The following is an 11,435-nucleotide window of genomic DNA, read 5'->3' on the forward strand; positions in this document are numbered from 1 at the left end:
GCTAATGTTTTTGGCTGTTTTTCTTTTTTATAGTGGACAGTTTTTTGGGCTGTTTTCTTTTTTTCTTATAGTGGCTAATGTTTTGGGCTGTTTTCTTTTTTATAGTGGACAGTTTTTTTGGGCTGTTTTCTTTTTTTCTTATAGTGGCTAATGTTTTGGGCTGTTTCTTTTTTATAGTGAACAGTTTTTTTGGGCTGTTTCTTTTTTTCTTATAGTGGCTAATGTTTTGGGCTGTTTTCTTTTTTATAGTGGACAGTTTTTTGGGCTGTTTTCTTTTTTTCTCATAGTGGCTAATGTTTGGGGCTGTTTTCTTTTTTTATAGTGGACAGTTTTTTGGGCTGTTTTCCTTTTTTCTTATAGTGGCTAATGTTTTGGGCTGTTTTCTTTTTTATAGTGGACAGTTTTTTTGGGCTGTTTTCTTTTTTTCTTATAGTGGCTAATGTTTTGGGCTGTTTTCTTTTTTATAGTGGACAGTTTTTTTGGGCTGTTTTCTTTTTTTTCTTATAGTGGCTAATGTTTTGGGCTGTTTTCTTTTTTTATAGTGGACAGTTATTTTGGGCTGTTTTCTTTTTTTCTTATAGTGGCTAATGTTTTGGGCTGTTTTCTTTTTTATAGTGGACAGTTTTTTGGGCTGTTTTCTTTTTTTCTTATAGTGGCTAATGTTTTGGGCTGTTTTCTTTTTTTTATAGTGGACAGTTTTTTTTGGGCTGTTTTCTTTTTTTCTTATAGTGGCTAATGTTTTGGGCTGTTTTCTTTTTTTATAGTGGACAGTTATTTTGGGCTGTTTTCTTTTTTTATTATAGTGGCTAATGTTTTGGGCTGTTTTCTTTTTTATAGTGGACAGTTTTTTTGGGCTGTTTTCTTTTTTTCTTATAGTGGCTAATGTTTTGGGCTGTTTTCTTTTTTATAGTGGACAGTTTTTTTGGCTGTTTTCTTTTTTTCTTATAGTGGCTAATGTTTTGGGCTGTTTTCTTTTTTTATAGTGGACAGTTTTTTGGGCTGTTTTCTTTTTTTCTTACAGTGGATAATTTTTTGGGCTGTTTTCTTTTTTTCTTATAGTGGACAGTTTTTTTTGGGCTGTTTTCTTTTTTTCTTATAGTGGCTAATGTTTTGGGCTGTTTTCTTTTTTATAGTGGACAGTTTTTTTTGGGCTTGTTTTCTTTTTTTCTTATAGTGGCTAATGTTTTTGGCTGTTTTCTTTTTTATAGTGGACAGTTTTTTGGGCTGTTTCTTTTTTTCTTATAGTGGCTAATGTTTTGGGCTGTTTTTCTTTTTTATAGTGGACAGTTTTTTTGGGCTGTTTCTTTTTTTCTTATAGTGGCTAATGTTTTGGGCTGTTTTCTTTTTTATAGTGAACAGTTTTTTTGGGCTGTTTTCTTTTTTTCTTATAGTGGCTAATGTTTTGGGCTGTTTTCTTTTTTTATAGTGGACAGTTTTTTGGGCTGTTTTTCTTTTTTTCTCATAGTGGCTAATGTTTGGGGCTGTTTTCTTTTTTATAGTGGACAGTTTTTTGGGCTGTTTTCCTTTTTTCTTATAGTGGCTAATGTTTTGGGCTGTTTTCTTTTTTATAGTGGACAGTTTTTTTGGGCTGTTTTCTTTTTTTCTTATAGTGGCTAATGTTTTGGGCTGTTTTCTTTTTTATAGTGGACAGTTTTTTTGGGCTGTTTTCTTTTTTTCTTATAGTGGCTAATGTTTTTGGCTGTTTTCTTTTTTATAGTGGACAGTTTTTTGGGCTGTTTTCTTTTTTTCTTATAGTGGCTAATGTTTTGGGCTGTTTTCTTTTTTATAGTGGACAGTTTTTTTGGGCTGTTTTCTTTTTTTCTTATAGTGGCTAATGTTTTGGGCTGTTTTCTTTTTTATAGTGAACAGTTTTTTTGGGCTGTTTTCTTTTTTTCTTATAGTGGCTAATGTTTTGGGCTGTTTTCTTTTTTTATAGTGGACAGTTTTTTGGGCTGTTTTCTTTTTTTCTCATAGTGGCTAATGTTTGGGGCTGTTTTCTTTTTTTATAGTGGACAGTTTTTTGGGCTGTTTTCCTTTTTTCTTATAGTGGCTAATGTTTTGGGCTGTTTTCTTTTTTATAGTGGACAGTTTTTTTGGGCTGTTTTCTTTTTTTCTTATAGTGGCTAATGTTTTGGGCTGTTTTCTTTTTTATAGTGGACAGTTTTTTTGGGCTGTTTTCTTTTTTTCTTATAGTGGCTAATGTTTTGGGCTGTTTTCTTTTTTTATAGTGGACAGTTATTTTGGGCTGTTTTCTTTTTTTCTTATAGTGGCTAATGTTTTGGGCTGTTTTCTTTTTTATAGTGGACAGTTTTTTGGGCTGTTTTCTTTTTTTCTTATAGTGGCTAATGTTTTGGGCTGTTTTCTTTTTTTTATAGTGGACAGTTTTTTTGGGCTGTTTTCTTTTTTTCTTATAGTGGCTAATGTTTTGGGCTGTTTTCTTTTTTATAGTGGACAGTTTTTTGGGCTGTTTTCTTTTTTTCTCATAGTGGCTAATGTTTTGGGCTGTTGCACCTCTGGGCCACCGTACTGTCTCCTCCTCAGCTTCAGTTTCAGTTTTTTCTCAGACTTGGACTCTGCGTCTAACCCGGCGTCTCTGAACTGTGTCGTAGGTTCGGCGGCGGCTCGTCCTAACGTCACATCACAGACAGACAGAAGTGAGCTAACGTTTGTATTTGTCACTTTGATGATGTCATCACCACGGCTGTCAGCTGATCGTCAGCTGTTGTTCTGTAAACTGTTCCACAGATCACACATCTGCTTTTACTCCAGACTGGAGCACTTTACAGCCCTACATGTACTGCGCCGCCGGGATCATGGGCATGGTCGTCATGGTGATAGCCGTATCTGTTCTGTCGATGCGAGGATGTAAAGGTGAGAACAGCTGATGGACATTAAAGGAGGAGGAGCAGGAGGTGGAGCAGGAGGAGGAGCAGGAGGAGGAGCAGGAGGAGGAGCAGGAGGAGGAGCAGGAGGAGGAGCAGGAGGAGGAGGTTTGAATGGAGTCAAAGTGACTGTTGTTTGTTTGGCCCTACAGGAAAAGCCCAGGCTGAGTGCCAGACTGAAGCCCAGGTACAGACAGGACTGACGCTGCACCGCACAAGGCCCGCCCACCCTCTGCTTCACACACTCACATGGACTGCTTTCATTTTTTACAGTACATGGTGATCCCCATGGTTGAAACGCCCTACCCCCCCCCCAGACCTTCAGCCCTCCACCCCCCCGTCTGGCCCACCCCCCAGGACGAAGACCCCGCCCCTCCCGCCCAGAGACATGACGACCACGTTTACGGGAAAGTAGAAAACGACCGAGAGCGACGACAGAGGGGCGGGACGACAGAGGAGGGGGCGGGCTCTGTGGTGTACGCCGCTCTCAACCATCAAGCAGGGGCGGGGGCGGGGCCGGGGGCGGGTCCTCGGCCACGGAGGGCGGCGGAGGAAACGTCCGAATACGCCAGCATCCGTGTGTCTTGACCATTAAAGGAAAAGGGAGTGTCTTTAAGAGGTTCACTTTATTAACCCTTAAAGACCCAAATGTCCACCTTAAAAGACCCAAACATCTGCCCTTAATGACCCAAATGTCCACCTTTAACCCTTAAAGACCCAAATGTCCACCTTTAACCCTTAAAGACCCAAACGTCCACCTTAAAAGACCCAAACATCTGCCCTTAATGACCCAAATGTCTACCTTTAACCCTTAAAGACCCAAACGTCTACCTTTAACCCTTAAAGACCCAAACGTCCACCTTTAACCCTTAAAGACCAAACGTCCACCTTTAACCCTTAAACACCCAAACGTCCACCTTTAACCCTTAAAGACCAAACGTCCACCTTTAACCCTTAAAGACCCAAATGTCCACCTTTAACCCTTAAAGACCCAAACATCTGCCCTTAATGACCCAAATGTCCCCCTTTAACCCTTAAAGACCCAAATGTCCACCTTTAACCCTTAAAGACCAAACGTCCACCTTTAACCCTTAAACACCCAAACGTCCACCTTTAACCCTTAAAGACCAAACGTCCACCTTTAACCCTTAAAGACCCAAATGTCCACCTTTAACCCTTAAAGACCCAAACATCTGCCCTTAATGACCCAAATGTCCCCCTTTAACCCTTAAAGACCCAAATGTCCACCTTTAACCCTTAAAGACCCAAACATCCACCTTAAAAGACCCAAACATCCACCTTAAAAAACCCAAACATCCACCTTTAACCCTTAAAGACCCAAATGTCCACCTTTAACCCTTAAAGACCCAAACGTCCACCTTTAACCCTTAAAGACCAAACGTCCACCTTTAACCCTTAAAGACCCAAATGTCCACCTTTAACCCTTAAAGACCCAAACATCTGCCCTTAATGACCCAAATGTCCCCCTTTAACCCTTAAAGACCCAAATGTCCACCTTTAACCCTTAAAGACCCAAATGTCCACCTTTAACCCTTAAAGACCCAAATGTCCACCTTTAACCCTTAAAGACCCAAACGTCCACCTTAAAAGACCCAAACATCTGCCCTTAATGACCCAAATGTCTACCTTTAACCCTTAAAGACCCAAACGTCTACCTTTAACCCTTAAAGACCCAAACGTCCACCTTTAACCCTTAAAGACCAAACGTCCACCTTTAACCCTTAAAGACCCAAACGTCCACCTTTAACCCTTAAAGACCAAACGTCCACCTTTAACCCTTAAAGACCCAAATGTCCACCTTTAACCCTTAAAGACCCAAACATCTGCCCTTAATGACCCAAATGTCCCCCTTTAACCCTTAAAGACCCAAATGTCCACCTTTAACCCTTAAAGACCCAAACATCCACCTTAAAAGACCCAAACATCCACCTTAAAAAACCCAAACATCCACCTTTAACCCTTAAAGACCCAAATGTCCACCTTTAACCCTTAAAGACCCAAACGTCCACCTTTAACCCTTAAAGACCCAAATGTCCACCTTTAACCCTTAAAGACCCAAATGTCCGCCTTTAACCCTTAAAGACCCAAACATCTGCCCTTAATGACCCAAATGTCCCCCTTTAACCCTTAAAGACCCAAATGTCCCCCTTTAACCCTTAAAGACCCAAATGTCCACCTTTAACCCTTAAAGACCCAAACATCTGCCCTTAATGACCCAAATGTCCCCCTTTAACCCTTAATGACCCAAATGTCCCCCTTTAACCCTTAAAGACCCAAACATCTGCCCTTAATGACCCAAATGTCCCCCTTTAACCCTTACAGACCCAAACGTCCACCTTTAACCCTTAAAGACCCAAACGTCCACCTTTAACCCTTAAAGACCCAAACATCTACCCTTAAAAGACCTAAATGTCCATCTTTAACCCTTAAAGACCCAAACATCCACCTTTAACCCTTAAAGAGCCAAATGTCCACCTTTAACCCTTAAAGAGCCAAATGTCCACCTTTAACCCTTAAAGAGCCAAACATCTACCCTTAAAGACCCAGACATCCACCTTAAAAGACCTAAATGTCCACCTTTAACCCTTAAAGACCCAAAAGTCCTCCTTTAATCCTTAACTGTTTATTCCGTTTCCTCTGTTTCAGTGTAATCTGAAGGCTTTGGGGTTCCTCAGGGCTCTGTTCTGGATCCTGTTTTCTTTGTATATGTTGCCTCTAGGTTCCATTTTTAGAAAAACATTCCAATTTCATATTGTGTTTGTTCATTGTTTGACATATTGAGTTTTCATGAGTGTCTGTATTATGTATAAGAAAATACACGATTCACAGTAAAAAAAACATAAAATACTCAGGATGGTACTGTAAGAAATGCTGAAAAACCCCTTAAATAAAGGTTAAAATAAAGAGTTTAATTTGTGAACTGACACTAAAGTTGAACTGGGTCTGTGTCTGTGGTCGTGTCAACAGTCGTGTGTGAATGCGATGGAATCACTGAAATAAAGTCGGAAAGTTGAACGTACGTCTTTAAGCCTTTAGAGTCACTCATTGAAACACTCTGAAAATTAACAGTTCAACTTTAGTCTGTTATCCGACGTCACCATCAAACGCCTCGTCGGTTGCCATGACAACAATCTCCCTCCTGTTGCCATAAAAATATTAGGTTACGAATGATGCTAAATAAAGAGTCGTTTGGGATCTGAAAGAGATGACTCTTCTTTGGGAGCCGAGCTAAAAGAGCCGACTCTTCTTTGGGAGCCCAGCTAAAAGAGCCGATTCTTTTTTGGGACCTGAGCTAAAAGAGCCGACTCTTCTTTGGGAGCTGAGCTAAAAGAGCCGACTCTTCTTTGGGAGCTGAGCTAAAAGAGCCGACTCTTCTTTGGGAGCTGAGCTAAAAGAGCCGACTCTTCTTTGGGAGCTGAGCTAAAAGAGCCGACTCTTATTTGGGAGCTGAGCTAAAAGAGCTCACTCTTCTTTGGGAGCTGAACTAAAAGAGCCGACTCTTCTTTGGGAGCTGAGCTAAAAGAGCCGACTCTTCTTTGGGAGCTGAACTAAAAGAGCCGATTCTTTTTTGGGACCTGAGCTAAAAGAGCCGACTCTTCTTTGGGAGCTGAGCTAAAAGAGCCGACTCTTATTTGGGAGCTGAGCTAAAAGAGCTCACTCTTCTTTGGGAGCTGAACTAAAAGAGCCGACTCTTCTTTGGGAGCTGAGCTAAAAGAGCCGACTCTTCTTTGGGAGCTGAACTAAAAGAGCTCACTCTTCTTTGGGAGCTGAACTAAAAGAGCCGACTCTTCTTTGGGAGCTGAGCTAAAAGAGCCGACTCTTCTTTGGGAGCCCAGCTAAAAGAGCCGATTCTTTTTTGGGACCTGAGCTAAAAGAGCCGACTCTTCTTTGGGAGCTGAGCTAAAAGAGCCGACTCTTATTTGGGAGCTGAGCTAAAAGAGCTCACTCTTCTTTGGGAGCTGAACTAAAAGAGCCGACTCTTCTTTGGGAGCCCAGCTAAAAGAGCCGATTCTTTTTTGGGACCTGAGCTAAAAGAGCCGACTCTTCTTTGGGAGCTGAGCTAAAAGAGCCGACTCTTATTTGGGAGCTGAGCTAAAAGAGCTCACTCTTCTTTGGGAGCTGAACTAAAAGAGCCGACTCTTCTTTGGGAGCTGAACTAAAAGAGCTCACTCTTCTTTGGGAGCTGAACTAAAAGAGCCGACTCTTCTTTGGGAGCTGAGCTAAAAGAGCCGACTCTTCTTTGGGAGCCCAGCTAAAAGAGCCGATTCTTTTTTGGGACCTGAGCTAAAAGAGCTCACTCTTCTTTGGGAGCTGAGCTAAAAGAGCCGACTCTTCTTTGGGAGCCCAGCTAAAAGAGCCGATTCTTTTTGGGACCTGAGCTAAAAGAGCTCACTCTTTTTTTGGGACCTGAGCTAAAAGAGCCGACTCTTCTTTGGGAGCTGAACTAAAAGAGCCGACTCTTCTTTGGGAGCTGAGCTAAAAGAGCCGACTCTCTGAAAAGAGCCAAATTTCGTATCATTACCCGGTAATTAATAAACAAATCATTGCATTTATGATTGAATGGAAAAACCCACATTTCATACTTCTGTTCGTTTAAATGTAGTAAATATCGGTTAAAGTTTTTCGCAGATGTCCAACAGAAAACCCACAGCTGACTTTCAGTAAATAAAATTCAACGTGTTGGGTGATTAAACCCAGACCAGAGTGAGCTGAACCGGTCCGTTGTGGGCTAAAGGGTTAACTGGTTTTGTGTCAGTGCATTGATGCGAGGCAGGAGGAGAACGCCACCGCTGAAGACCACCGCTGAAGACCACCGCAGCTACAAACAGGAAGTACACGCTCAAACAGGAAGTACACGCTCACCACACATGCAGGTGCACAGCTCCAGGACCTGCTGGTCTACAGACGTACGTCGACCCCCATCAGTCCACCATGAGGTCCCACCGCCTCTGGGTGCTGGTCCTGGTGCTGGTCCATCTGTCGGAAGCTGATGGTGAGTCCTGCTTTTAGACCTTCTTTAGACCTGGTACTATGGGTTTAGACCTGGTCCTAAGGGTTTAGACCTGGTCCTATGGGTTTAGACCTGGTCCTAAGGGTTTAGACCTGATCCTATGGCTTTAGACCTGGTCCTAAGGGTTTAGACCTGGTCCTAAGGGTTTAGACCTGATCCTATGGGTTTAGACCTGGTCCTAAGGGTTTAGAACTGGTCCTAAGGGTTTAGAACTGGTCCTAAGGGTTTAGAACTGGTCCTAAGGTTTTAGACCTGGCAATATGGGTTCAGACCTGGTCCTATGGGTTTAGACCTGGTCCTACGGGTTTAGACCTGGTCTTGTGGGTTTAGGCCTGGTCCTATGGGTTTAGACCTGGTCCTAAGGGTTTAGACGTGGTCCTAAGGGTTTAGACCTGGTCCTGTGGGTTTAGACCTGGCCCTATGGGTTTAGACCTGGTCCTATGGGTTTAGACCTGGTCCTAAGGGTTCAGACCTGGTCCTATGGGTTTAGACCTGGTCTTAAGGGTTTAAACCTGGTCCTATGGGTTTAGACCTGGTCCTAAGGGTTTAGACCTGGTCTTGTGGGTTTAGACCTGGTCCTGTGGGTTCAGACCTGGTCCTGTAGCTTCAGACCTGGTCCTGTGGGTTCAGACCTGGTCCTGTGGGTTCAGACCTGGTCCTGTAGGTTCAGACCTGGTCCTGTGGGTTCAGACCTGGTCCTGTAGCTTCAGACCTGGTCCTGTGGGTTCAGACCTGGTCCTGTGGGTTCAGACCTGGTCCTGTGGGTTTAGACCTGGTCCTGTGGGTTCAGACCTGGTCCTGTGGGTTCAGACCTGGTCCTAAGGGTTTAGACCTGGTCCTGTGGGTTCAGACCTGGTCCTGTGGGTTCAGACCTGGTTCTGTGGGTTTAGACCTGGTCCTGTGGGTTCAGACCTGGTCCTGTAGGTTTAGACCTGGTCCTGTGGGTTCAGACCTGGTCCTGTGGGTTCAGACCTGGTCCTGTAGGTTCAGACCTGGTCCTGTGGGTTCAGACCTGGTCCTGTGGGTTCAGACCTGGTCCTGTAGGTTTAGACCTGGTCCTGTAGGTTTAGACCTGGTCCTGTAGGTTCAGACCTGGTCCTGTAGGTTCAGACCTGGTCCTGTAGGTTTAGACCTGGTCCTGTGGGTTCAGACCTGGTCCTGTGGGTTTAGACCTGGTCCTGTGGGTTCAGACCTGGTCCTGTGGGTTCAGACCTGGTCCTAAGGGTTTAGACCTGGTCCTGTGGGTTCAGACCTGGTCCTGTGGGTTCAGACCTGGTTCTGTGGGTTTAGACCTGGTCCTGTGGGTTCAGACCTGGTCCTGTAGGTTTAGACCTGGTCCTGTGGGTTCAGACCTGGTCCTGTGGGTTCAGACCTGGTCCTGTAGGTTCAGACCTGGTCCTGTAGGTTCAGACCTGGTCCTGTAGGTTCAGACCTGGTCCTGTAGGTTTAGACCTGGTCCTGTAGGTTCAGACCTGGTCCTGTAGGTTCAGACCTGGTCCTGTGGGTTCAGACCTGGTCCTGTAGGTTCAGACCTGGTCCTGTAGGTTTAGACCTGGTCCTGTGGGTTCAGACCTGGTCCTGTAGGTTCAGACCTGGTCCTGTAGGTTCAGACCTGGTCCTGTGGGTTCAGACCTGGTCCTGTAGGTTCAGACCTGGTCCTGTAGGTTCAGACCTGGTCCTGTAGGTTTAGACCTGGTCCTGTGGGTTCAGACCTGGTCCTGTAGGTTCAGACCTGGTCCTGTGGGTTCAGACCTGGTCCTGTGGGTTCTGTGGTGGTATATATATATATATATATATATATATATATATATATATATATATATATATATATATATATATATATATATATATATATATATATATATATATGTGTATAGGGTGGGGAATCAAAATGTACAATATTTTGAGGCAGGGATTGAAAGACAGTGTATGACCAATTAGTTTATTGGAAGTCATGAGAATTTATTTGCCACAAGAAAATTCATTTGAACTGGAACAGACTGACAGCTGTTTGGTTTGTTTCAGCTGGTCCCACCACAGCCACTGTGACCTCTGACCCCTGTACAGGTGGTGAGTGTGTGTGTGTGTGTGTGTGTATATGTGTGTGTATGTGTATATGTGTGTATATGTGTGTGTTAATGTGTATATGTGTGTATATGTGTGTATATGTGTGTGTTAATGTGTATATGTGTATATGTGTGTGTTAAAGTGTGTATGTGTGTATATGTGCGTATATGTGTGTGTTAATGTGTATATGTGTATATGTGTATATGTGTGTGTTAATGTGTATATGTGTGTGTTAATGTGTATATGTGTATATGTGTATATGTGTGTGTTAATGTGTATATGTGTGTGTTAATGTGTATATGTGTGTGTTAATGTGTATATGTGTGTGTGTGTATATGTGTGTGTTAATGTGTATATGTGTGTGTGTGTATATGTGTGTGTTAATGTGTATATGTGTGTGTATATGTGTATATGTGTGTGTTAATGTGTATATGTGTTTATGTGTGTGTGTGTGTACATGTATATGTGTGTGTGTTGACTCTGTGTGTGTCCTCCAGGTCCGTCCTCACCCCAGTCCTTCTCCTGGTCTTTCATGTATCGTCTGATGGCAGTCGTGGTGTTCGTCGCAGCCGTCACCTCCGTCTGCGTCGCATCCAAACACGCATGGAAAAGTACGACTGAGCTGTGATCTGGATTTAGAACTGGTTTGACCTGGGTTGAACTGGGTTGAACCGGGTTAAACCGGATTGAACTGGGTTGAACTGATTTGAACTGGGTAGAACTGGTTTGACCTGGGTTGAACTGGTTTGAACTGGGTTGAACTGTTTTGAACTGGGTAGAACTGGGTAGAACTGGGTTGAACCGGTTTGAACTAGGTTGAACTGTTTTGACCTGGGTTGAACCGGTTTGACCTGGGTTGAACTGGTTTGACCTGGTTTGAACTGGGTTGAACTGTTTTGAACTGGGTTGAACTGTTTTGAACTGGGTTGAACTGGTTTGAACTGGGTTGAACTGGTTTGAACTGGGTTGAACTGGTTTGAACTAGGTTGAACTGTTTTGACCTGGGTTGAACTGGTTTGAACTGGGTTGAACTGGTTTGACCTGGGTTGAACTGGTTTTCATTTAGACCTGGTGTCGTTCTTGGGGGGGGGTTGAAAACACAGAAGAGACAGACCACCTTCCAGAGTGGAAGTCTGTAAAACCACTCCAGTGGGTGATCCTGGTCTGGAACAGTGTTTGTCAGCAGAGGTGGGTCCACCCTCCAGGGGCTGTTGGACCCAGAACAGATGAGGGGAATGTGGGCGCTGGTCTGTGGATATGTAAACACAAACCTGCAGGTGATGGCATTAGTGAATGACCCCCCCCCATGTCTACCACAGTGAGGTGCAGCACTGAACATGTCATCCACATCCAACTGTAACTGTATGAATTATCCTGATAAAAGACAAACAGACAAACAAACAGACAGACAGACCAACCCTGATGAAAACATGACCTCTGCTGTTCCCTGGCAG

At 43.5% G+C, this 11,435-nt stretch overlaps 1 protein-coding gene across 4 annotated transcripts in view; it reads left to right on the forward strand.

The window, feature by feature from the left end:
* Positions 1–3,625, forward strand: part of btla (B and T lymphocyte associated) — a 34,060-nt gene extending 30,435 nt beyond the window's left edge. Inside the window, exons 3-6 of one of the 4 annotated variants that reach the window (XM_030130430.1) lie at positions 2,610–2,654; positions 2,746–2,871; positions 3,035–3,069; positions 3,156–3,625. In XM_030130430.1, the coding sequence (XP_029986290.1) occupies positions 2,610–2,654; positions 2,746–2,871; positions 3,035–3,069; positions 3,156–3,470 (521 nt within the window). In that variant the 3' untranslated portion in view covers positions 3,471–3,625. The remainder of the gene's footprint in view (positions 1–2,609; positions 2,655–2,745; positions 2,872–3,034; positions 3,070–3,155) is intronic. The other 3 variants (XM_030130431.1, XM_030130432.1, XM_030130433.1) reach the window with 3 other exon arrangements.
* The last annotated feature ends 7,810 nt before the right edge of the window (positions 3,626–11,435 follow it).

Source organism: Sphaeramia orbicularis, unplaced genomic scaffold (genome assembly GCF_902148855.1).
Source record: "Sphaeramia orbicularis unplaced genomic scaffold, fSphaOr1.1, whole genome shotgun sequence".
NCBI classification, from domain to species: domain Eukaryota; kingdom Metazoa; phylum Chordata; class Actinopteri; order Kurtiformes; family Apogonidae; genus Sphaeramia; species Sphaeramia orbicularis.